This window comes from Sciurus carolinensis, chromosome 1 (assembly GCF_902686445.1).
Source record: "Sciurus carolinensis chromosome 1, mSciCar1.2, whole genome shotgun sequence".
In the NCBI taxonomy this organism is placed as follows: domain Eukaryota; kingdom Metazoa; phylum Chordata; class Mammalia; order Rodentia; family Sciuridae; genus Sciurus; species Sciurus carolinensis.
This window is the reverse complement of record NC_062213.1, coordinates 93,045,704-93,071,130: the sequence shown is the minus strand read 5'-3', so window position 1 is coordinate 93,071,130 and position 25,427 is coordinate 93,045,704. Positions and strand designations below refer to the sequence as shown.

At 45.0% G+C, this 25,427-nt stretch overlaps 1 protein-coding gene across 1 annotated transcript; it reads left to right on the top strand.

Moving 5' to 3' along the window:
* Nucleotides 1-992: 992 nt before the first annotated feature.
* LOC124977219 (CD48 antigen-like) lies at nt 993-25,033 on the top strand. Its single transcript, XM_047540672.1, has 7 exons — nt 993-1,114; nt 10,510-10,604; nt 19,088-19,474; nt 21,131-21,424; nt 22,657-22,794; nt 23,020-23,105; nt 23,895-25,033. Exons 2-7 carry the CDS (start codon nt 10,535-10,537, stop codon nt 23,985-23,987), a joined length of 1,068 nt encoding a protein of 355 aa, XP_047396628.1. The 5' UTR covers nt 993-1,114; nt 10,510-10,534; the 3' UTR covers nt 23,988-25,033.
* Nucleotides 25,034-25,427: the final 394 nt, after the last annotated feature.

Here is a 25,427-nt window from a genome sequence, read left to right as displayed (position 1 = left end):
CACTTGCCTAGTGCACCTGAGGCACTGGGTTTGATCCTCAGCACCACATAAAAATAAAGGCATTGTGTCCACCTACAACTAAAATTATATATATTAAAAAAAGTTAATCCTGCTTAGGTTTGGTAATAAAAGATCATTGATATTTTGCAAAATAAAAAAAGCCCTATGCAAATAGAAAAGTACATTAAGATACACATTTGTGTTTTATTCTTTTATTATAAATGGGTTACAGTGGCTGTAGAGTTAGCTGAAGGAACAGTGATATCTATCAGGTGTTTCCTATTCCTAGTTTTCTTTTGTCAAGAGAATTAGGAAAATGCAGTTCCACCAGGGGGCGCCGCTGGCATTCTGATCTAGTAGCAAAGCAGCCAGAATTTTTAATTTTTTCTTTCTTTTTTCTCTTTTCTTTCTTTTTTCTTTTTTCTTTTCTCTCTCTCTTTCTCCCTTTCTTACTTTCTTTCTCTCTCTCTCCTTCCTTCCTTCCTTTCTTTCTTTCTCTCTCTCTCTCTCTCTCTCTCTCTCTCTCTTTCTTTCTTTCTTTCTTTCCTTTTCTTTTCTTTTCTTTCTTGTACCAGGGGCTCTGAGCTACTGAGCCACATCCCCATATCCCCACACCCCCAACCCTTTTTATTTTTCATTTTAAGACAGGGCCTCGTTAAACTGCTGAGGCTTGAATATGGCAGTCCTCCTGCCTCAGCCTCCCGAACTGCTGGGATTACAGACACGCGCCATCATGCCTGACAGGAGCCAGCAATTTTGTAACCGAAGTGGATTCCAGTTTAAAGAAGAGCATTTGTTGAGCATCTGCCAGCGATCTCACTGAGCATGCGTAGAGGGTCTCTGTTACTAAACCCAGAGGCACGTGAGCTTGACTACTGTAGTGGTGAGCTCATAGGTAAGTTGTCCAGGGTCACTCACAAAATCGTTGATAGATTACATGCAGACGCTCTTCTGCCTAGTGCTAGACGCAGTCTTTCCCAGGACAGCCAGCTGCGGCACCGGCATCCAGGGAGGGTTTTCTTGCCTGAAAGGCACTGGGCAGCACAGAAGCACTGCTGATCAGCAAGAGTCCAGTCCCAGGATCAGAGTCGTGAGCAAGCCGCCCTGAAGACAGGTATTTTCAGTTGTGTCAACGAGTTTCGGGGTGTTCCTGAATGTGCAGAAATAGTCCCAGCACCCTTGTGTCTCAGGGTCTATGTCCAACTATTCTCTTTGCTGCTGGGAGAAGATCCCATTGTGGGAAGACAGAATCTTGGTTTGCAGGTCCAGTACTGTCCCCTGAGAAGGATACTCTCTTAGGAATTATATGATGTTACAATATGTAATAATATATTAATATTTTATACATTATAAAAATATAAAGTTATATAAAATATGAACTATATAAAATGTCAATATAATAAGTCTTTTATCATAGGCTTGGGATTCTATTTTTTTTTAATCTAATTCTTGACTTTGCCAAGATTAACAGCAGGAGTCTGTTGTTAAATATTGTAAAAACCTGGAGGTTTGGACTTAAAGTATGGATGATAGATTTTTGAGAATCTCCTTTTCAGATATGAAGGGTCTTGGGGGAAATTAGGAAGCATTCCTGAAAAGAGGGCTGAGAAGATGTGGCCATGCAGGTACTACTGAGGAGTGCAGAAGTTAGAAAAGTGAGATTTATTTATTTTTCTTTCACAATTCATCTTTTTTTTTTTTTTTTTTTTTAAATTAGAGCTTTGTGGTTATACATAGTAGTTGGGTTCATCCTGACAAACTCTTACATGGATGGAAATTGATTTCAGTTCAAGGTTTCCCTCTTTTCCTTCCCCTCCTCCCTTACCTCTCCCATTCTCCTTCCTCTACTCTACTAGACTTCCTTTCGCTCATCTATTAATTCATATTTGATTGGTTCTGTATGTTATCCTATTATTCCTTCCCCTTCCCTTTATTTTATTCTAACTTCCACATATGTGAGAAAACATTTGACCTTTGGGTCACTTAGCACGATGTTCTCCATTTCCACTCATTTGCCAGAAAATATCATAATTTCATTTTTTTTTTTTTTTTTTGGTCCTGGGGATTGAACCCAGGGGCATTTTACTACTGAGCCACATTCCTAGTCCTTTTTATTTTTAAGTTTGAGATGGGGTCTCGCTAAGTTGCTTAGGGCCTTGCTAAATTGCTGAGACTGGCTTTGAACTGGCATACCTCCTGCCTCCACCTCCTAAACTGCTGGGATTACAGGCATGCGCCACCATACCCAGGCAACTTCATTATTTTTAATGGCTTAGTAGAACTCCTGTGTGTGTGTGTGTATCTCACAATCTGTTAATCCATTCATCTTTTGATGGGCATCTGGGTTGGTGCTAGAAATTAGCTGTTGTGAATTGTGCTGCTATAAACATTGATGTGATTGTGTTGCTGTAGTATGCTGATTTTAGATCTTTTCAGATATTACCCAGGAGTGGGATAGCTGGGTCATATGGTGGTTCCATCCCTAGTTTTTTGAGGAATTGCCAAACTACTTTCCAGAATGATTATACTGGTTCCACCACCAATGTACAAGTGTAGCTTTCTCCCCATCACGTTGCCAGCATTTATTGTTGTTTGTATTCTTAATCATTGCCATTCTGACTGGAGTGAGATGAAGTCTGAAGTGTAGTTTCGATTTGCATTTCCCTGATTGCTAGAGATGTTGAACACTTTTTCATATATTTATCGGTCTTTTGTGCTGCTTCTATTGAGAATTTTCTGTTTAGTTCTTTTGCCCATTTATTGTTTGGGTTATTTGTTTTTTTTTTTTTTTTTTGTCTGTGTGTGTGTTAGTTTTTTTTTGAGTTCTTTGTATATTCTGGATATTAATCCCTTATTGGAGGAATAGCTGGCCAAGATTTTCTCCCATTCTGTAGGCTCTCTCTTCACACTCTTATTTCCTTAGCTGTGCAGAGACTTTTTAGTTTAATGACACCCCACTTATTGATTGTTGTTATTTTATTTCTTGTGCTTTGGGGGTCTTGTTAAGGAGGGTGGTACCAGCACATTATGATGGAGTGTTGACCCTGTTTTCTTCAAGCAGTTGCAAGGTTTCTGGTCTACCTCCTAAGACTGAGCCATTTCAGTTTGAATGTTGTGTGGGGTGAAAGATAGGGGTCTAATTTCATTTTTCTACATATAGCTGTCCAGTTTTCCTAGCACTATTTATTAAAAGGGCTATCTTTTCTCCAAATATATTTTTGGCACCTTTTTCAAATATCAGATAGCTATAGGTTTGTGGGTTTGTCTCTGTGTCTTCTATTTTATTCCTTTGCTCTTTTTTTTTAATTGTAAACAAATGGAATACATGTTGTTTCTCTGTTTGTACATGGCATAAAGGCATACCATTTGTGTAATCATAAATTTACATAGGGTAATGTTGTTTGATTCATTCTGTTATTTTTTCCCTTCCCCCCACCCCTCCCATCCCTCTTTTCCCTCTATACAGTCCTTCCTTCCCCCATTCTTGCCCCCCTCCCTAACCCTAACTCTAACCCTAAAACTAACCCCTCCCACGCACCATTATGTATCATCATCCACTTATCAGCGAGATCATTCTTCCTTTGGTTTTTTGAGATTGGCTTATCTCACTTAGCATTATTCCTTTGCTCTTCATGTCTATTTTGGTGTAGAAAGGTGACATTTATCAGAATCTGGGAAAGGGGGACTAGAGGGTCAAGAACAAGGTGAAAGACAACAGATACTTCATGAGGTCTTTCTTCTTTAGGGTGTTGGAGATTTAACCCAGGAGTACTTTACCACTGAGAAATATTCCCTAACTCTTTTTATTCATTTTTAAAATTCATTTTCATTTTGAGATAGGGTCTCACCTGGCTGTTCCTTTTGGGCAATTCTGAGTACATCCACTAAGCGGGGACATTGCCTCATTTTGGTTCAATCCTTGTCTGTCCCTGGTGGAATGGAAGGAGGGGAAGTAGAATTATTTCACAATTTGGGTTGTTGTATCTTTCCTCTATCTCTTGTTGCTGATGGCAAATAAATGAATTTGAGAAATAAACCACATGTCTGGTGAGTCCACTCTGGAAATGAAGATGACTGACACTGAACTCCATCTTTGGACCCCATCCTGTGATGGAGTCTTAAGGAAATGCAGCACTGTTCTATATTGTACTGTACTCTCTGCTTGTTTACCATGTCTATTTAGTCTGGTTAGCATACCTGCAAATGAGGTCTAACCTCAGTTTGCAGAAGAGGCCACTGAGGACCAGCAAATCTTACACAGCTTAGAAGCAGGAGTAGAATCAGTGCTTATCAGGATTCCAAAGTAGGCCTCCCAGCATGCTGAGATCCCAAAGGAAATGTCATCTGTGCTTTCTTGTGGGGAGGTAGATGGTGGAGACCTCACTTGGTAGCTTAGTAGACTCTAGCTTGGTATTGCTTAGTGGAGGATGAGTATGCATTAACTAAACCTCATCTATGGTTATTGAAAGGAAGAGTTAGATTTTAAGGTGGAAATCAAATGCATTTAAAATCATTCTTGTGAATACCTTAGGGTGCTGCTATATTGGAGAGAATCATTCCATCTCTCAGCAAGTTTTCCTCCCACTTTGGTATACATTGTCTTTTTTCCCTCATGAGGTAGTTGGCTGGTGTTTAGGGGACATGCTGTGTGTAAAATGTGTCCTATGTATTGAAACATTAGACTTGCCTCCAGACAATGAGTGCTGGAGCCAGCTGAATGTGGTTTGTGGGCTGGTTTTGTGCATTTTTTCCCAATTCTGTGTTCAGTTTCATGATGTTGGTAGTTTGAAATCAGCCATAGTAGGCGAATTTATACCACAGAAATTAGAAAATACCAGAAATATTTTCTTTCCCCCATCCAGAAAAGCCAGCTGTCAAATGGTTACCTGCACATTGGTACCCAGTGGGCAGCAGGAGCTCACACCTGAGAGATAGGTGGGAGCAGAAGTGGATCTAGGTAACCTGTGGGTTTATAACTCTTATCTCATATTTATTTTTGGGCCTGACTAGAATCATTTCACAATTTGAGTTATTTCTTTCCTCTAGCTCATCTTTTGTTGCTGATAGAAATAAATGAATTTAAGAAGTAAACCACATGTCTGGCAAGTCTACTCTGGAAATCAAGATGACAGACCCTAGACTTTGTCTTTGGGCTCAGTCCTGCGATGGAGCCTTGCCTGGGTCTTAAACAGATGAAGCACTGTCAGGCTGAGGCTCAGACCCTGGGAAACAGATTCAGGATCCCAGCAGGTGAAAGAAGATGTGAGGCACAATTGGCATAGTAGACATGCTTTATTTGGAGGTAGCAGCAGCCCTAGCCCCTGTCTTTTCATAGGCCTTTTGAAATATTCAGGTCAAAGAAGACACATTGCTAATAGGTTACATAAGAGTGCATGCCTTCAAGCAAATATTTATGACTTTCAGTATATATGCTGAATCAGGGTTCTTATGACCTTGGCTATGTACTAAAATCTGCTGGATAGAAGTCTTAGTGAAGGAACCTAACTATAGCCATCTTGGACCTGCCTTATAGCCACCCTCACTTTATGGAGGTGGGCTAGGGTGTATGTCAGAGGAAGTGATACTAAGGTTGTGTTGCCATGCAGCTGCCTCAGGGTTCCAGACTGCAGCAGATGGTGATCAGGACCAGATAGAAAGGCCCAGCTGGTATCAAGGCACAGATGTGCTTAGTAAATATTTGCTGAACAGAAACCTGTCCAGGCTGTACATTTAGCTTATCTGAAATCTGCTATCTTATTCTCAAGCACATGTTACACTCCCAAGTCTTCAGAGGCAGAGTGGGGACTGGGGTGAGCAACAGATCCTGCGTTTGCACCAGCCTACATTGAGGGCCTCCTGGATTCACCAGGTCACAGAGCTGGTCCTGCATCAGAAGAGAGGGTCTGAGTTCAGTGCACATGGTTGTATCACAGATGACCTATACCGCACTAAGAGTGCTAAGGGAGCTCAGAGCCCTGAGCAACTAAATTTGTGTGTGGAAGACTGGGCCATCTTCCTGGGTCATCTGAGCTTTATCTGGAAGAGTCAGCAGACATCTGACAGGGGCTGGCAGGGAAGGATCTTACTTTGGGGCGGCGGGGAGCTGGTGGGTAGGGTGGAGGATGATGGGGTGTTCTTCTGAGGTCTATAGGGGATGGGATGGACTCCCATAATTAAGGAATTATTTTCCCAGTGAAAAGCTCCTGGTGGGGCTATTAAAGGCACAGGGGTGTTCAGTGAATATTTGCTAAATAGAAATTTGTCCAGGTTACATAGATAGTTGAACTGAAAGCTGCTGGTCTTGTTCTTGAGCATATATGATACATTAGGAGGGGTCCAATCAGGAAGAACTACAGTGGTATGTAGACACATTCTGGGGGCTATAGATTGAAGTCTGCAGAGTCACACTGTTTCCTGGGGTAGAGTAGCAGTGGCCCTGGGGTAGAAAAAGGTTGTACTCGTGTTAGGTCTGCCCACCCACACTGCATAGTGAGAGATGCTGAGAACTGTAGAGAAAAGAACCACTCAGGAAGTCTGTATCTGGTCTTCCACTACTCTAAAATGAAATGCTCCAGAACTCAAGGGAGCCCAGCAGAAAGGCTTCTCTCTATGTGGCTGGGGTGTGAGTGTCACTGTCGCCGAGGTCGGGTGGGAGCTCTGGGTGGGCCTGGGGCACAAGCATAAAGCAGAGCATTCTCTCCACCAGTGGGGGTTTCTCCAGGTTTAAAAGGAAATGCAGTTGGGACCGTGGACAGAATGGTTAAGACTAAGAGGAAAAGACCTTGTGAAAGCAGACTGTGAGGTTCCGGTGGAGGACTGTATTCACTGTCTCAGGGAGAAGGCCATGGCTCTTAGCTGGTGAAGGTCTCCCGCCCATCTAGAAGACCAGTCAAGGCATCTCAGGCCAGCAGTCTTTGCACGTCCGGGTGAAGCTTGCAACTAGAGGCACAGCCCTGTTTAGGGTTCACTGAGTGTAGGGGGAGGGGATTGAGGTTGGCTAACATCATACTAAGTGAAAGAAGCCAAATTCAGAAACTCAAAGGTCAAATGTTTTCTCTCGTATGAGGAAACTAGAATAAAATATTGGGAAGGGGAGGAATGATAGGATAACATAAAGAACCAATCAAATATGAAGGAAAAGGGGAGAGGAGAGAGAGGATGGGAAGGGAAAGGGGGAAATCATGGACTGAAATTGATTTCCATGCATGTAAGGGTTTGTCAGTATCAACCCAACTAGTATGTATAACTACAAAGCTCTAATTAAAAAAAGAAAAAAGAAAAAAAAATGTCAAGGCCTGTATGGACATTTTGTTCCCAAGGTTTTCTTTTCTTTTCTTTTTTTTGTGGTACTAGGGGTTGAATCTAGGGGCACTCTACTGCTGAGTTACATCCCAGCCTACTGTTTTTATTTTTATTTAAACAAATTTTTGGGACAGAGTCTCACTAAGTTGCCCAGGCTGGCCTTGAACTTGCCATCCTCCCATCTCAGCCTCCCGAGTAGCTGGGATTATAGGTATGAGTCACTATGTTCAGCCCTAGTTTTAAAGACCCTAATTAGTATATTGTTCCATTAACTTATCCACTTCCCCAGCCAGGACATTAAATGACTGTATGCAATTGCTTTTGACAAGTTGACAAATTATTGGATAAGACTGCAGTGGGAGAGTACCAAGTTCTGTCGTGTCAACTTCCTTGTTACTGAGTTCAGATCATGACATTTAATTGGGAATGAGGTTTGAAAGGGTCTCTCTTGCACCTCTCATGCTATTGATTATCACCATAAGTACAGTGTGCTATTTTTCAAGACTTTTAAAAACACTATAGGATTCCTTGTTCTTATTGAGTTTCAGCTACTTTCCTTTAATAATACTCTTTCTGTTACTTCAAACCATTGGCTAACTTCCAGAGTTCTGAAAAAGTTCCCTAATGAGTAAACAATTTTATTTTTTTCATGGAAGAGAAAAGTTTTGAAGGTATTTGATATTTTCTCTTTTTTCTTTTGGTAGTGGGGATTGAACTCAGGCACACTTGAATACTGAGCCACATCCCCAGCCCTATTTTGTATTTTATTTAGAGACAGGATCTCACTGAGTTGCTTAGTACCTCTCTTTTGCTGAAGCTGACTTTGAACTCATGATCCTCCTGCCTCAGCCTCCGGAATCTCTGGGATTACAGGCATGCACCCCCATGCCAGGCTGGTATTTGATATTTTCTACTCTTCACATTTTAACATAGACATTGAATTATTCATTATTTCCCAATTATGGCTGAAGTTGTTCAGAATTTGCATACTTCTCCATGAATGAGACTTTGAAACTACCCCACCCACTCTCTTGTTATGATCTGATGTTTTATTTATTTTATTTATTTATGTTCTGTTTATTTTTATTTTTTAAATTGTTTTTTAGTTGTCAATGGACATTTATTTATTTATTTATATATATTTATTTATGTGTGATGCTGAGGATCAAACCCAGGGCTTCACACATGCCAGGCAAACACTCTACCACTGAGCCACAACTCCGGCCCTGTTCTATTTATTTTTGATGAAAAAGATCACACACACATTTTCTTTCACCATCAAATAGTAATAGGGTTAGAGAGGGAGAGGGAAGACAGCCCAGCACGGGTGCAGAGCTGCTGGATGCTCCACTGCACCCCTTACAGGGCTGGGCTGCGGCTCTTCTCTTTCACCCAAGCAGGAAGGCCAGGGAAAAGGGCACAGGGCAGAGCTTCTCCTGTAACCTTCCATGTGCCTGGGCACCTAACCTTCTCCGACTCCAGGAAACAGCAACCCTGGATTCCCTTAGGATCTGAGTGTCCTGACTTAACTTCTCCGAACTTTCACTCCCTTTCCCTCCTGGGGGCTCGTCCTTGGCTGGGCTGATTTTGACAGTTTCTGAGATCCTTGACCCTTACTCAAATTATGACCTTGAACAAGTTTTTAGTCTCTTTGGACATTCAGGATACTCCTTTATAACGTGCCTGTAATGCTCAGATAATACAGTTTTGAGGATTTACTTCAACATGTAATGTGAATTAACTGAAATAACACATGTAAAGCCTTTGACAGATAGTAGATATGTAGTAAATCTATTTTTCATATAACCCAACTCTCAGCTGGGGTGTCTTGCCCTTAGATACTCAAAGAACATGGACATGACCTCCCATCATGTCTCACAGAGGCCCAGAACCTTCCTAATAATTCCCATCAATTCCTGGGTGTGCCTGCTTTCAAGATTATCTCTTATATCTCTTGTTTTCCCTGGGCCCTCCATATCCCTGATCTCTGTTTCTCTTCTATTTGGCTCTTGGTGGCAAGCAAACTCTTCTGCAGGGTTCTTTGTTGTTTTATTTTTTTCTTGTGGTACTGGGGATTGAACCCAGGGGCTCTCTATAACTGAGTTACATCCCTAGCTCTTTTTATTTTTATTTTTTTATTTTGAGACAGGGTCTTGCTAAGTTGCCCAGCAGGCCTTGTACTTGGAATCCTCCTGCCTCAGTCTCCTGAGTCACTGGGAATATAGGCATGTGCCACTATGGCTGTTGCTGTTCTGCAACTTTCTTTTAACTCCCTAAAGTATTAACAGCACCATGCAGTGTTTAATAAACTAACACAAGTGGCTGGTCTGTGTCTTTGTGTACCATAGTGTACCTTAGCATAGGATGGCTGGGTCATTGAGAATATCAAATATGGTGTTTGGAAAAGTTCCTGGCACCCTGTCAGTTGGAATATTTATTGGCTGATTCCTGTGATCCTATCTTCCAGCTACTTGCCTATTTCCCTCTGTAGGCTCTCTTCCCATTCCCTCACACAAATCTAAACAGTTCCCAAAGATTTTCTTATAGCAGACCTCTAAGTATGAAAGGAAGAGGAGCTCTTGGATGCTGTGAGGTGCACTGACACAGAGGGAAGAGCCTGTCTTTGCCTGAGCACATAGAGAGGACTAGCATGAATAGGAGCTCACCAGTCAAAACTAACTGCAAATATTTGCATTGGAGATGTGGCAGTTGCCACTTTTTATTACTGCTTTTTTTTTTTTTTTTTTTTTGAACACAGTTTCTTCCTTAGGCAACTGACAGTTGAAGTTCTTGGAATATCAGAGAAGAAATGTGAGTTATTGAGTGGGATAGGTGGAGAGGAACTAAGGAGAGCGTAGCTCAGGCTTGCTTGTAAGAGGAGACTTCTGTACCTGGCCACAGGCTGGCATTGGTGATCAGGGCTGTTTGGGCAGAGCTGTTAGCCTAGGTGGTGTGGGGCAGGTGTGTTTGCATGAGAATGACAAGCTGGCTCTGTCTGCAGGGGGGGGCTTGCCAACAGGATGCCAGAAACCCAGATTTCCGCCCAGAGTCCCTTTGTTTGTACATTTATTCTGCAATTATCTATAGCAAATGAGAATGCCTTTGCAAACTCTGGTGGGCTTTCCGATACTGACGCGTAGCTCTGCCTTCAAGTAGGGAGGCTCCTCCTCTCTTGCTGGGTTCCCCTTTCTGATGTTTCCTCTGCAGCTGAAGAGGCCGGCAGGCAGCCGGGATGGGACACTGCTCACAAGACTACTATCTCTGCTGGACCACCAGGCTCCTGAGAGTCATTAACCTTCTCTGTGAGTGGCCGGGCTCCCTGGAAGGGAGGGCAGTCGAGGGTGCTGGGAGAACTGGACCCTTCTGTCCTGGGAGGGCTCTGAGACTCTGATGCCTTTGGGAAACAAAAGGAGAAAGCTGCGCTGTTGTCATTTACAAATGCGGTGTGTTTGGTAGAGCCCCAGGATGAAAGGAAAGAGCGAAATGGCCTTTTGTGGTGAGGAACTGGGGACCCTGGACCAGGGCAGCCTTGGCTGCATGAGGGGACCTTTGTCAGGGAGCTGAGGACGCCTGTGCTGCAGGAACAGGGAGAGGCTGGAGCTGCCTGGGGAGAGGGACAGAGAGACCAGAAGCCTGTTCCCTGGGAGAGGGGTGAGGAGGCAGCACCTCCGAGGGTCCTGGGGCCTCTGCAGCTCTTCTGCGGAGGGGGCGCAGCTGGAACCCTGCTGTCTGAGTTGGAGGAAGCTCCTGTGGGCTGGGCTTCTTCTCTCCACCCTGAAATGCTCCTGGGCCCCAGAGACCTCAGATGAAACCTTGTTTATCTCATCACCGTTCCTGGCAAAACCCTGGAAAAACAGAGGAGGTGCCCTTCAATTGAGGCAAGACTGAACAAACTAAGTAGTATCTGGAGCACCTGCGCCATGGAATATTAAGGGTATTCTGAGAAGAATTTCCAGTTCCATGAGGTAAGATGCATGGATTCATCAGCTAGATCCAGGAACTGAACACCGTGAAATCCTTATTTAATAAAAAGACAAGCAGCCTCTCCACACACCCACAGGTTTATGGTTGAACATGTGGAAGAAAAATAGTGGCGCTAACACAGGCTACAGGAGGTGAAATTGTGCAGGAAAATATGCAAGGGGTGAAGGGAGGATGAGCAGTTGAACAGAAAGGGAACTGAAAAAAACTACTGATAGTGACTATGAGCCATGTGAGCCATATATCACATTTATGACATGATAGAATGTTATGTTTGTATGTATAAAGAAAGCAAATAAAAGCTAATAAAAATAACGTGACCGGCTGAATTGAATTTTGGTGAAAACTTTAAAAATGTTTATTTATTATAATTATAACTTATTAGTGGGGTTCATTGTAACATAGTCATATATGAATATAACATAATTTGTTCCAATTAATTCTGCAGTACGTCTCCTTTCTGTCCTCCCTCCCGCTCTTCCAACTTTATCTACTCTTCTGGTCTTCTTTCTACTTATTTATGTGTATATTTTAATATATCAATGTATTCTAATTATACATTAAAGTGAAATTCATCTGGGTGTATTTATACATGCATATGACATAATTTGGTTGATTTTGTTATCCTATCCTTCCCCTTTACCTCCCCTCTTCCCTCCCCATTGACCCCCAAACTTTCCTCTAGCATCTTTCTTTTACTTCGTGAGATACTTCATTTAAAAAAATATTTTTTAATCTCTAACTTCCACATGTGAGAGAAAATATCAACCTCTGACTTTCTAAATCTGGTTTATTTCACTTAGTATGATGTTCTCCAGTTCCTGCAAATAACATAATTTTATTCTTTATGACTGAATAAAATCATGGGTTTATCACATTTTTTATTAAAAAAAATTTTTTTGGATGTTGATAGACCTTTATTTTATTCATTTATTTATATGTAGTGCTGAGAATTGAACCCAGTGCCTCACACATGCTAGGCAAGTAATCTACCACTGAGTCACAACCCCAACCCTATCACATTTTTTATATTTATTCATCTGTTGATCAACACCTTGGCTCATTTCATGACTTAGCTATTGTCAACTGTATTACCTATAAACATTGAAATTCACATACCACTATAGTTTGCTGATTTCAGTTCTTCTGGATAAGTTGGTGAAAACTTTTACTGTTATGGTACCCCCCAGCTATTAAATGAGCTTGCAAGGAATTATATGAAATTTAATGGATTAGAGACCACTTGTGAAATAGGAAATATTCAGTGAACAGTGAACTTTGCAATTGTAAGGGGTTGGGCCCCCACTTTAAATGGGCAACTGTTTGGAGCCCCAGCACCATAATCATTTAGTGCATGGTGCTTATAAATGGGCAACATTTTGTGAACAGCAAAGTGCAGACTTTTCCCATTTTTACAATGTTATTTAAATGAAGAAGTGTGTTAAATTGTATAGTGTTTCCTCATAGGCATTGGGATTGGAAAATTACAAAAGGAAAGAAAAAAAAGGAGGGAAGAAAGAAAAGGAAAGAAAGGAAGATGAAAGGAAAGAAGGAGAGGGAGGTGAGCGGGACAGAGAGAGAAAGAGACAGAGAGAGAGAGAACAAACTTAGAATTTCTCATTTTAGGGATAAGGAATCCGAATCCAGAGGAATAAAGTGATTCTCTCAAGGTCAAGGTCACACAAGAACTGGGAAGGTTAACACTGGTTGTTCTGTAGGCCTGACCTCCGTGGATCTGAGTGAGACAAAGCACCTTGCAGAGGAGTTTGGTCAGAGGCTGTTCTGGGGAGGAGCATCACCCCTAAATTGCTCTGCATCTTTTCTGAAAGCCTGAAGCTCCACAGTTGCGGTTTTCTTTGGGTTCTGGATTGTCCCCTGCTCAGCAACCCTTGCTTGGGGGAGAGAGTGATAGTGAGGGTGGTGATGAAGAACTTCCCGTATCATGGTTCAGATCGCAAGCCCTACCTGCATGTGACTTGGAAGGGGAAGTGGGGAAGGGAAGGGGGACCTGAGGACAGCTTGCTTCACACTGGAATTTCTCAGAGACAATGGTGGCTGCGGTGGGGGTGGTCCTGGACTGGTGGGGACCCCCAACCTTGATAGCAACAGCATTTACTGAATTTCGAGCCCTGTGTGTGGGCAGGGAGCCAGAGAAGGGTCTGGGTCACTATGGGACCCAGGCAGAGGCACAGAGACGGTGCAGAGGGTATCAAGGAAGGCAGTTAGGGCTTCGTGCATGAGTTGAGGGGAGCTGCTGGTGGCTGGGGAGCATGGTGACAGGGATAGGACACACAGAGGAACAATGTTTTACACCCATGGTTGCGTCTTAAACTTCGTAGGATGAAGTTCGAACTCCTGTGTGCGCCATGGCTTCTCTTCCTTCTTCAGGGGGAGTCGTCTGTAGGGCAGAGAGCTCCTGCTGCCTCCCTTCTCTGTCTCCCTTCACCCTAGCTGACATGCCCACCGTTCAGCCTCAGGGGCGGATCCTCCCCACAGGCTGAGGCTGAACCTCTTCTGTATTTGTGGTGCCCTCTTGCAGGAAGTGGGAGACTGGCCAGGCTGGCTGTCCAACCCTTGGCTAGCCACTCCAAGTACTCCTGTCCCCCGCAGGGGAGGGCCGTTGCAGGATGAGACTCCAGCAGCTGCTCAGGTCCTGGAGGATCAGACATCAGTGCAGGGAGGGGCAGAGCTCCCAGGAAGGGCAGGGAGATGGGGAGAGCAGGTGGGCAGCATCCTGGACTCAGGCCTGGCTCTGCCCTGTGCTACCTAGGACAAAAGTCCACTCCCCTGGGGAACCCCCTCCTCTCTAACAGGAGGGGCTTAGACAGATCACCTCTGAAGACCCTCCAAGTGTGACTTTCAGTGCTCCCACTCTGACAGGACTTTTCTATGGCCACTGCAAGGCCTTAGCTCTGTCTTTCTCATCCTGACCTGTGTCCTGAGAGGGAGTCACAGCTGGTGAGCCTACTTAGGACTCCTTGAGAGAGGAGACCCTGGCCGTTCCTGTGGTCACCTCTTCAACCCCCAGGGGAGGGAAGGAATCCTGCTCCTCAGCCTCCTCCACCTGTCCTTTTGTCTTCTCTGCCTCAAGGCTGGTGTCCTCAGATCTCCTGCCCAAGGACATCTCCCTCCTCACATCCTGTGCAAATGCGGTCTGCAAACCTTGCTCAGGAGGCCATGTTGCAGCTGTGCCCTTTAGAAGCAGCTAATAAAACCTCTGCCAGACCTTGGAAGTGCCTGTTCAGCATAAAACACTAGATCTCTCTGAATGGCTCCTCTTACAATGCTGGCAGGGAACACAGACATTGTTGTGACCACAATTATCTCATAAAATCCCTTCGGATGGTCTGAAATAATGTCTGTCAGAGCATCCCATTGCCATGTTTCCCCCATTGGATAACGGGCTGTTTCTCTGGTACTGCATTAAATAGATCAGTTCAATTTACTGACCACGATTGTACTGACACCCAGCAAGTACTTGCTGTCCCATGTACAGAGAAAGCAATACTGCACCAGGCTTTGCAAGAAGGAACTTCATGGTAGTTCCCCTGACAGGGAGAGAGGAGGCATGCTCACTGCTGTCTCCCAGGGGTGAGTAGGAAGGAATTTAAGGCAGGGATGAGAAATAGAAGGCTGACTGACTGTAATCAGGGGTCTTGGTGGAATGGTCCACCCGGTACACTGGTCCTGGTGGAACCTGTGGATTCTCACTAGTGCACTCTCTGGTCTCTCTGGTCCTATGCTCCCTCCTGCAACTCTGGCTGCATCCTGGCTTCTAATCTAGGTCCACAAGGCCCTATTCTGGTTCTCAGCTTCTAGTTCTGGGAGACTTTGGTTCCTCTCAGCTATCAAGGTCTGCAGCTTCACCCAGAAAAAGTGACTTGAAACACAGTTTTTAGAAAGAGGGAAGTTGTGGCGTATGGCCTGATTTCAACACCCAAAATTACACATTAAATGTGTTTAACTCTGATTGAGGTGGATGCCCAAAGTGCTAAAGGATACTTTTATTTTGCTCATTAATTAATGAGGGGACCATAGGATGTCAAAATCTGTTCAAAGGGAGAATCAGTGACACCTCTGGCAGAGGGAAGGTTGAGAGGCACTTATGAATAGACACCTGGCCTCACACAGCTGGCGTATTTCTGGGTACATGTCATTGCTAGTGCTTTCCTTGGGGTGGGGCACGCTTTGCTTTCACTTAAAAACTCCACAACTTGGATAACCGTTTTCAACATAGCATATAATACTTTTGTATTACGGAGCAACTCAAGAAAGGGGAAGTTGGGCAACCAGAGTTAATCATATAAAATTGAAAATCTTAGTTCAAGCTTGGGCTAACAAGTCCTTCCCTCTCCACTTCTCCTGGCTGCACAGGTGTCCTGTGCTTCTTTGTAATGGTGGCTGCTTAGCAATGAATTTCCTTTTAAACTCCAGCTTTTGTAAACAGGAAAGCTCTGGCTGAACCTTGACAGCTACAGGCACCCAGGAGACTGAACCCAAGGCTGTCTGAATCCTGTATCCCATCCCTGGACTCAGGAGGAGACCCTGAGAGGAGCAGCTGGAGGAGGAAGGAATGCCAGTCTGGGAACTGGGACTGTCTGGTTCTGACCCTGGTGTGCTGGGCCAGTAATGCTCATGGTGATAATGACACCAGCGAATGTTAATAGCACAGTTATTGAATACCGTGGCAAAAGTTTTTCTCTGCTTAAACCCAAAGAACAATTCAGTGAAGTAAGCACCATTACTTCCATTTCATAGATGAAAAGCTTAAGCCAGAGAGGTTAAGTAAGTGTTCAAGTTCACACAACCAGGAGATGGGGGACCCAGACTAAACTCAGATTTCACTGATGTAAAGTCCAATCTTATAACCACACTTTTATACCATCCAGCTGTGTAACCTAACTGATACCAAAATAATTTTAGGTTGATCAAAAACTAAATGTAAGTATTGAACCCACAAAAAGAACTTGGAAAACTAGAAAAAATGAGAAATGTACTTTTGCAGTGAGAGTTATCCTTTCAAACAAGATATGAAAGCAATGAATATTAAAAACTCTTGGTATCTTTGACCTCATGAAACAACATTTTGGTTACTGGGTAAAATAAACTAATTGATTTAATGGAATTCATATCAAAATTCCAATGACATTTTTCACAGAAATAGAAAAAGATCTAAATTCACTTGGAATCAGAAAAGACCCCAAATAACAAAAGCAAAAAGAACAAAACTGATGTGTCACACGCCCTGATTTCAAAATACAGTGTTCTTGTAATCAAAACAGTAGGGTACTTGCATAAAAGCAGACACATTGAGCAATGGAAAAAGAAGAAATTCTGTAAATCAACCCAAGTGTTTACAGTCAATTGATGTGATGTTGCACAGATGTGCTAAGAACATATTATGGGGAATGACAGTGTCTTCAGTAAACATATATGGGAAAATGGGATATCCACATGCAGAGGAATGAAATTCCACCCTGTCTCACCTCTCATGCAAAAATGGATGAAAGACTTAATCATAAGACTTGGAAGTATAAGGCCTCTAGAAGAAAATATAAAGGAAAACTTTCCATGAACTTGGGTGATAGGATTCTCAAAGCACAGACACCAAAAGCAAAAATTGACAGAATTGCATCAATTAAAAAACTTCTGCACAGCAAAGGAAGTAACAGAGTGAAGAGACAACCCATGTCTTGGGAGAGAATATTTGCAAGTCACACAACGGATATGAGGCCAATATCCAAAATGTATAAAGAACTTAAATAACTCAATAGCAAGGACACAAGTGACTTGATTAAAAGATTTGGACAGATCTTTCTCAAAGAAGAGAAACGAATAGCCAATAGATCTACAAAAAAATCCTCAACATCTCTAATCATCAGGGAAATGAGAATTTAAAACACAGAAATGTTGCTCACATCTGTTAGCATGAATTTTATTACAATGATGAATGATAATGAGGACTGGCTAAGATAGGCAGGAAAGGGGACCCTCAGACTCTGTTGGTGGGAATGTAAATTAGTGTAGTTGTTTTGAAGAAATGGAGGGTCCTCAAAAACTAAAACCAAAACTCCCATATGAGCCACCTCCCCATTTCTGGGCCAAAGCAATTGAAACTGGCGTGTGGAGGGCGTGTCTGCATTGCCATGTTCACTGCAGCGCTGTTCCCAACAGCTAGGATGTGGAAGCCACCCGAGTGCCCACGAGTGGATGAGTGGCAAGGCAAACATGGCGTACGTAGCCTTGGGATATTATAGACACTTAGGAGTGAGAGACCTCACACGAGGGGGAATATACCAATTTGGGGAGAGGACTTGGTGTGGCACACCCAGGTGGAGCCTGGGCTTCTGGAAGCAGGAATTGTCTTTCCTCAAGGACAAGATGGTTGTGATGCACTTTCTCCTAGTGGGTTCAGTCCTACCTGGTCCCCAGGAGGAAGAGAGACTCCCCAGGTTCACTGGGACTGTGCCTGATGGGAGCAGCAGGGTTGAAAGAGGCAGGGTGGAGGCCACCGTGCCTACTGCTCAGGACTGTGCAGGGGACAGACACTGAGGAAGGCTGGTGGAGGCTCCAGGGACTGTTCAGGGAAGTTCTCCCTTGGTGGCAGGGACGTGTATTCCCAAGCATTCCATTTGCTCCTCCACATTTTCAGTCCCTAGCATCATCTGGTCACAAAACCTGAAAACAGATTGGTTACCTTGCACTGCTGCAGGGAGAAAACAGGTGTGACTCTCCTGTCTCCCTCCCCTGCTGTGGGACCTTAGGAGGCTGAGAGGACGCTGTGGGCTTCCCAGGCTCAGCTTCAGGGTGGCAGAGTTCACACCTATGTTTAGCGCGACTCCTCCCTCAGTGGCTCCTACGGAATGTGAATGAGATGTGAATTTCCCTGTCCTAAGTCTCAGAGATTTATAATGGAGTCCACATCACGACCAATACAATCTGACTAATAGACTTTGCAGAGGAAGGGGAAGGGGAAGCACTTTCAATGAATGTGTTAATTATGTTGAGTAACCTGTTGCCCCATCAATGATTGCATTCAAGCTTTGTCTCTCAGGTTCTGGGGTCAGCACCTGGCTACAGGACTGGCTCTTCGGGCCCAGGGTCTTACAGAATGAGATCAAGGTGTTTCTGGGGTGTCCCCACCTCGAGGCTCCACTGGGAAGCTTCGCTTCGAGCTCATCACAGTAAATGCAGTTCCCTGTGGCTGCTGGCTGGAAGGCCTCAGTTCCTCACAGGCTACTGGCCTGGGGCTGCCCTCGGGACTCTGCCACGTGGGCATGGCAGCTGGCTGGATCAGAGTGAGCAGGAGAGAGGGTGGAGGAGAGGGAGCATGAGGGAGCCAGGAGGAAACCATGGTCTGGCGTAAAATGGTTGTATTGAGTGACACACCATCACTTTTGCTAGCAGAAACCAGTCTCCAGGTGCACACGCTTTGGGGCTAGGATGACACACAGGTGTGAACACTAGGAGGGGGTCACTGGGAGACATTTTAGGAACCACCTCCTAGACTTACACACTTAGCATGTGCCAGACAATGTGCTAGGAGCTTTCAATTTACAGTCTCTTTTAGTTCATATCCTCATTGCAAGACAGATAAGGAAACTGAAGGTTGGTCCAGTGAAGAAAACACCCAGAAATGCACTTCAGTAGAACTAGACTTGATCCCAGAGTTGGGTCCAATTCACTGTACAAGGCTGCCTCCCTAGATCAAGGAAAGGTCCTGGATGGATTGGTTAAGAAGAAAATTTTTGTTTCATTTGTTCTCTTTAAGGAAACATCCATGTTCTCTTTCCCGATGTCCTAGGTGCCTGCTGCTCTTTAGCCAAGAGTTCTGGAGCTCATGGTTCTGGGATTAAAGAATTTAGAACCCACACTTCTCTGAAGGCAATCCGAGGAGGTTCTGTCTTGTTGCATGCGATCCCAGAGCCAGGAGAACATACCAGGGTAGAGGAGAGCTCCTGGGGTTATGGCCCTGAGTCACAGTCTATACTACTGCTGAGAATCCGGAATGGGAAAGAAGACCCACAATGGTTCGGCCTTGAGGACAAGTACAAGCAGAGGGTCCAGGTGCCCAACATGACTTCCCTGAGGATTCACAATTTGACCTCACAGGACAGTGGGCAGTACTGGGCCCAGGTCACATTTCCTAAAGGAAGACTAATTAAACTAGTTTTTCACCTTGATGTTTATGGTAAGTGACACCCTCACCCTAATTCCATGGCCTACCTCCTTCTTTTGAGTCTAGGAGTCTCTTTGACCACATGTTACAGGATTCTCTTCAGGTATCCACACATTAGATATTCATCACAAACAGTAGAGCTGAGATTGTATACCAGGGAGAAAAATCACAGCTGTGTTTTGGGAGACATATGGAAATTTGGCAATTTTTACAGTAACATTTACAGTTCTTTATAAGACTAAATTTACAACTTTTGTATATTAGTTTTCCTTTGCTGTTTTAACAATGCATAATTGTGGTTTAAAACAACACAAATTTGTGTTCTTAATATGCTACAGGTCAGAAATCAGACATGATTGTCTTGGGCTAAAATCCAAGTGTGGACAGAGTTGCATTTTGTTCTGTGGGATTCAGGGGGAAATCCATTTTCTTGCCTTTCCCACCTGCCAGAGGCTGCCAGCATCCCTTGACTTGTGGTCTCTTCCTCTACCTAAATTAGAAAGGGAGGATGGAGTCTCTCTTGCATTGCATCCCTCACACCTGCTCTTTGCCTTCCTTCTTCCACTTCTTTTTTTTGTATCAGGAATTGAACCCTGGGGTGCTTAACCACTGGGCCACATCCCCAGCCCTTTTAAATTTTTTTATATTTTTGAGACAGGGTCTCACTAAGTTGCTTAGGGTCTCACTAAGTGACTGAAGCTGGCTTTGAACTTGCAATCCTCCTGTCTCAGCCTCCTGAGCTGCTGGGATGGCAGGTGTGTGCCACGATGCCTGGCTTCTTCTTCCACTTTTAAGGATCCTTGTGATTACTCTGGGATTATTCAGATAGTCCTATGTAAAGCTCAGCTCTTTTTCTCAGAACCTAGCATTTTCACAGGTTCTGAGGATAAAGATGTGGACTCAGAGGGGACATGATGCTTCTACCACATTTGGAATCATGGATCTAGTTCACCGTCTGCAATCCTTGCAGTGAGTGGCCAGTGAGAGGCCAGCCTCCCTTACACAGGACTCCGCAAATCCTGCTCTGTGAGCCTTGATAGGGTGGGAGAAGGTTTATGATGCTGCTCATGTTAGGAAATTCATTTGCCAACTCTTGGATTCCTTCCAGCCCCTCTCTGCACAGGGAAGACCCTGCTGTGGAGAGAGTGGATTAGACTTGTAGGTCTCTGGGATTTCCAAGACTAGCCTGTGAATCTGACTCTTCCAGTCTGGACCAGATATTCAGTGTCAGTTCTAACTATCTGCAGAGTTGTCAGTCTCTATTTAAGCCACTGTATCTCCCACAGTGTCACCTTCTGAGCATCGAGCTTGTCTCTGTCCTCCCAGAGCACAGGAGGGCCATGAAGTCCCAGGCATTGTCTCAACTGAAGACCCAGGGCAAAGGACCCTGGCCCCAAACTTGCTCTTATGTCTCACCCTTCCTCCCCTTCCAAAAGACCCCTGTTTTCTAGAAATAATGGTCTCTGGAAAGTGGGATTCAGCCATCATTTTCTCGTGGGAAAAAAGAATGTGAAGACTTGCTTATCCAGTGAAATCACAGGAGGCTTGCAAAGTGGCTGTCACTTGCTCAGTATTTAGCTTTGTGGGGAGTTGCCTATGCTTCAGTGAGATAAGGGGTAGAATGTGTGGCATGTGTGAGGCTCTCTCTTTTGTCCCCTTCTTCCTCAGATCCTGTGCCCCCTGCCCAGATCCGGGCCACATCAGTGTCTATCACACCCAGCTGGTGCAATGTCACTCTGGAGTGTGGGGCCACAGGGGCTTTAGATGTGCTGAATGTAACCTGGGGCAGCAAGGGCCTCCCCACGGAGCTAGAGCAGAGAGGGACACCAGGATCCACCGATCCCGGGACCCTGGCCGTGAGCCTGCCTCTGAGCCAGCCCAATGTCAGCCTCACCTGTGTCGTCAGCAATCCAGTGGGCCAGAAAAATGCCACCGTAGACCTTGTTGACATCTGTAGCCAAGGTGAGTGCAACCTGCAGGAGGGGAGGGGCATCCTGCAGGAGCTCAGGTGGCACTGGCGTCTGAGGGTTCCTGGTTTCTTCTCTGCTCTGTTTGCCGCCTTTACATGGTCACTCCAACCCAGAAGTGTGGAGTCACAGCCAGCTCACATCTGCCTTTAAGTATCTCTCACTTCCATGCCCTTTGCACTTGTCCCAGGAGCAGCCTTCCAGGATCTGCCCACCCCGTTCACCACCATGTCCAGATCAGAATGTGGCCTTTGTCTGTCCATGTCTGGCAGCCGACCTCCTGTTAGTCCCTGGATTAGGATTCAGGGCTTGGAAGATCCTCTGCCCCTGATGTTGGCTTCCTTCACACACGGCATACACAACTGCTTGCTGAAGTTTCCGAAAGTGTGAAGCCATTGTTGGCCTTTAAGGATGAGCCTCTTCTGAGGAGCTGTCCTCGTCCATCCCTCCTGAGTTAAAGATCCACACGTGTATTTGAATCTTCCATGAGTGGAACACCATGAGGGCATGGACACATCCTTTTCCCCTGTTTATGCATGTCTCAAGCCCAGTTGTGGGCAGCGTTTGCTCCCAATAGGTGCAATATGAATGCCTTGGGCCTGTGTGCACCCCTGTCCCCTCTAAATCTCCCTCCAGGGGCTGCTGGAGGAATCTGACTTGTCAGTGTCAATCATCATCCCTTGTCATGTCCCCTCCCACTTCCCACAAGATTAAGTTCAGAACAACATGCCCCACAAAATCCTCCTGGATCCAGCTGCTGCCTCCCCCGGCCTTCCTCACCTGCAGCTGCCTCCTGTCCTGTCCCTCCCCTGCTGCAGTGCTCACTCCACACTGAATATCTGTGAAACTCCTGCTGCTCCCCCATGACTCAGTGGACTGAGCATGTCCTTGGGAGGTCCTCGCTGAAGACCTCGTACAGGGTTAAACCTCTATTACAGTGAGATTCTTTCCTTGTGATTGAGAGTTTTTCCTGGGTGATGAGCTTGTTCACAGACCCCCCAGTGCCTCCACCCCCCCCCCCCATTCAGCCTTGTCCATCACAGTCTCCCCAGCACCACGAAGGAACTGGGCCCCTGGCTAATTGCATGAACCTGTCATGCTCAACCTTCTCATCCTCAACTAGGCCCCTCTGACATCTGCACTTTCTATCTCCCCTTGGCAATGGTATATCAGCTTCTCTTTCACTCTATCCTTCGTAACTCTCTTATTTTCTTAACTCTCTCTCAGATGGAGAGCTCACAGCTAGCCGCATGCGAGGCGTTGTAGGGGCCCTCCTGGCTGTGTTTTTCATCCTGGGAGTTGGAGTGTTCCTTTGGAACATATGTAAGAAGAAGAAAAAGAAGAAGAAGATGGAGATGGAAAGAGGCAGGTTGCACTTTCTTTTCTGGGTTCAGATTTCTTCCCCTCTCCCATTGGATCCTGGACTTCCTTCCTTCTGCATTTTACTGGCAGGAAGTGGCCCCTGTAGAGAGGATGGTGGGTGTAACTATGATGTCCTTGGGTTCCTGGCAGCGTGTGTGTGTGTGTGTGCAGGGTTAGAGGTTTCCCTGGCACAGAATCAAGCTCCAGTCTGTCATGATTTGGATGCAGGATTGCCGGAGGACCCGGGGGTCAAGGACGATGGAGTCTACTATGCACAGCTGGTGGAACCGGAATCTCTGAAGGGCAAGCAGAAGGTGAGAACTGTGAGTGGTGACCTGCCTGGACACTCATAGGTCTTACAGCACCTAGCCCTGGGCTACCCAAACCCAGGCACCTGTTGTTCTATCACCCTGTGTTTTTTTCTTTTCTTTTTACGTCTTTTTTTTTTTTTTTTTTTTTGTGGTGCTGGGGATTGAACCCAGGGCTTTGTGTTTGCGAGGCAAGTGCTCTACCAACTGAGCTATCTCCCCGGCCCTGTCTTTTTTTTTTTTTTTTGGTTGAAAATATTAATTAAGAAAATTTATGAACTGGCATGTAACTCAGTGGTCGAGTGTGCCCAAGGCCCTGGGTTCAATTCCCAGTACTGAAAAAAAAAAAAAAAAAAAGTTGTGTTTTCTTTGCTGGGTGTGGTGGCACATGCCTGTGACTTGGGAGACTGAGCAGCAGGAGCATAAGTGGGAGGTTAACCTCAGCACTTAGTGAGGCCCTAAGCAATGTAGTGAGACCTTGTCTCAAAATAAAAAATAAAAAGGACTGGGGATGTGGCTTAGTGGTAAAGCACCTCTGGGTTCAACCCTAGTACCCATCCCCCACCACCAGCCTTTTAAAAATTTTTATTTTGAGGCATAGTTTCACTAATTTGCTGAGGCTGGTCTAGAACCTGCAATCCTCCTGCCTCAGCCTCCCAAGTCTTGGGACCACGGGTGTGCTCCACCATGCCTGGCTTAAGTTTTTCATGTTAATGGGCATCACCTGTCTGCTGGTCCCTCTGGGGCCACTCTATCCTCAAGCTGCTCTAAGAACTCTCTTTCTTGTATTCCCAGGATGTTGATGAAAAACATCTGGAAGGAAAGGAGCCTTGCACTAGTATCTATAGTGAGGTTCAGAGACCAGGCCAGGCCGTGAAGATCACTTAGTTGGAGGAAGGAGGAGAATCCAGCACTAGCGAGACACCTGCACTCCGAACCTGACACCGGCAGATACCTACTTCCTCTGATTTCCATCCAGCTCAAGATGTTGCTGGTCTGCATTAGCCTGACCTGGTGGTCATATCTCTACCTCTTTGGGCACATATGACCCTGCCACTTCTTCTGCCACCTTCCCAAGCTGCCCTCACACTCAGGACTACCATGCCATCAAGCCAGGGTTCTTCCTGTCATTGATGTGGCTTTTGACCCCTCTCTTTCGGAAGCCTTCCCAAAGAGAACCTTGCCTGACTCTGCATGTGGCAAAGTCTCACCACATCTGCTGTGTCACTGGTGTCATTCTGAGACCCCAGGTCCAGGTGTGGGGACTGTGAAGAAGTGCTGACTTTGCTCCAGCGGAGGGTGTTAAGATGGGTTCTGCATGCTGAATTGGGATTGAGGGAGGCAGCATGACTTCCTTTCCAGGTTTTCCTTCCTTTCCTTGTGTAGGGTTTTTCTGGAGCTGAGTGTGTGTGTGTGTGTTGGGAGAGTTTCTAGTATACATTATACACCTGGGCCAGAGTTGCATTCCTGAATATCTGTGCTAACCTGGACTTAAGCCTCAATCTCCTGCAAACCCTTCTTCCTGTAGACTGGGAAAAGGAAGCCATATCATTTCAGACCCTTCTCAATTTTCTCTTTCTGGGAGAATGACCCTGGACCCCACAGACTGGGGTTGCACTCTTAACAAAACTGCTTCAACTCTGCTCCTGGCCCAGGAAGGGGTCACTTGGTAGAATGGGTGGGTAATGTTCCCTCACTCCGCTCGGGGACAGCTGTGGTTGTGAAGCTTGCATCCGACCTCTGATACAAGAGATTCAAACAGCGTCATGAGGACAGCCCTCTCCAGCCTCTGCTCCTGACCCTCAGCCTGCTGCAGCCCCGCTGCCCCAAATCTAAGGTCAGCTCCTCTTTTGTTTTTGAGAGTCAGACAGGTTTATTAGCAAATGGCCTAACATAATATTAAAAATTATATTAAAAACTATCAGTTTGCCTTATCTCCAATCTTATTTACTTACCTCTATTTGTTCTTTTTGGTTATCCAAAAAGAATGTATTTTAACATATTATACATACATGGAGTATAACTTCCCATTCTTGTGGTTGTACACGATGTGGAGTTACACTGGTCAAATATTCATACATGAACATAGGAAAGTTATTTCTGATTCATTCTACTGTCTACCCTATTCCCAACCCCTCCCTTCGTTTCATTACCCTTTGTCTAATCCAATGAACTTTTTTATTCTTCCCTCCCTCCTTACTGTGTGTTAACATCCACATATCAGAGAGAACATCTGGCCTTTGGTTTTTGGGGATTGACTTATTTCACTTAGCATGATAGTCTCCAGTTCCATCCATTTATCAGCAAATGCCATAATTTCATTCTTCT

Coding starts and splice junctions, on each gene's coding strand:
- LOC124977219 (XM_047540672.1), top strand. CDS start 10,535: ATGGGACACTGCTCACAAGACTACTATCTCTGCTGGACCACCAGGCTC. Junction 22,795..23,019: donor GAAGATGGAGATGGAAAGAG/GCAGGTTGCACT, acceptor ATTTGGATGCAG/GATTGCCGGAGGACCCGGGG. Junction 23,106..23,894: donor CTCTGAAGGGCAAGCAGAAG/GTGAGAACTGTG, acceptor TTGTATTCCCAG/GATGTTGATGAAAAACATCT.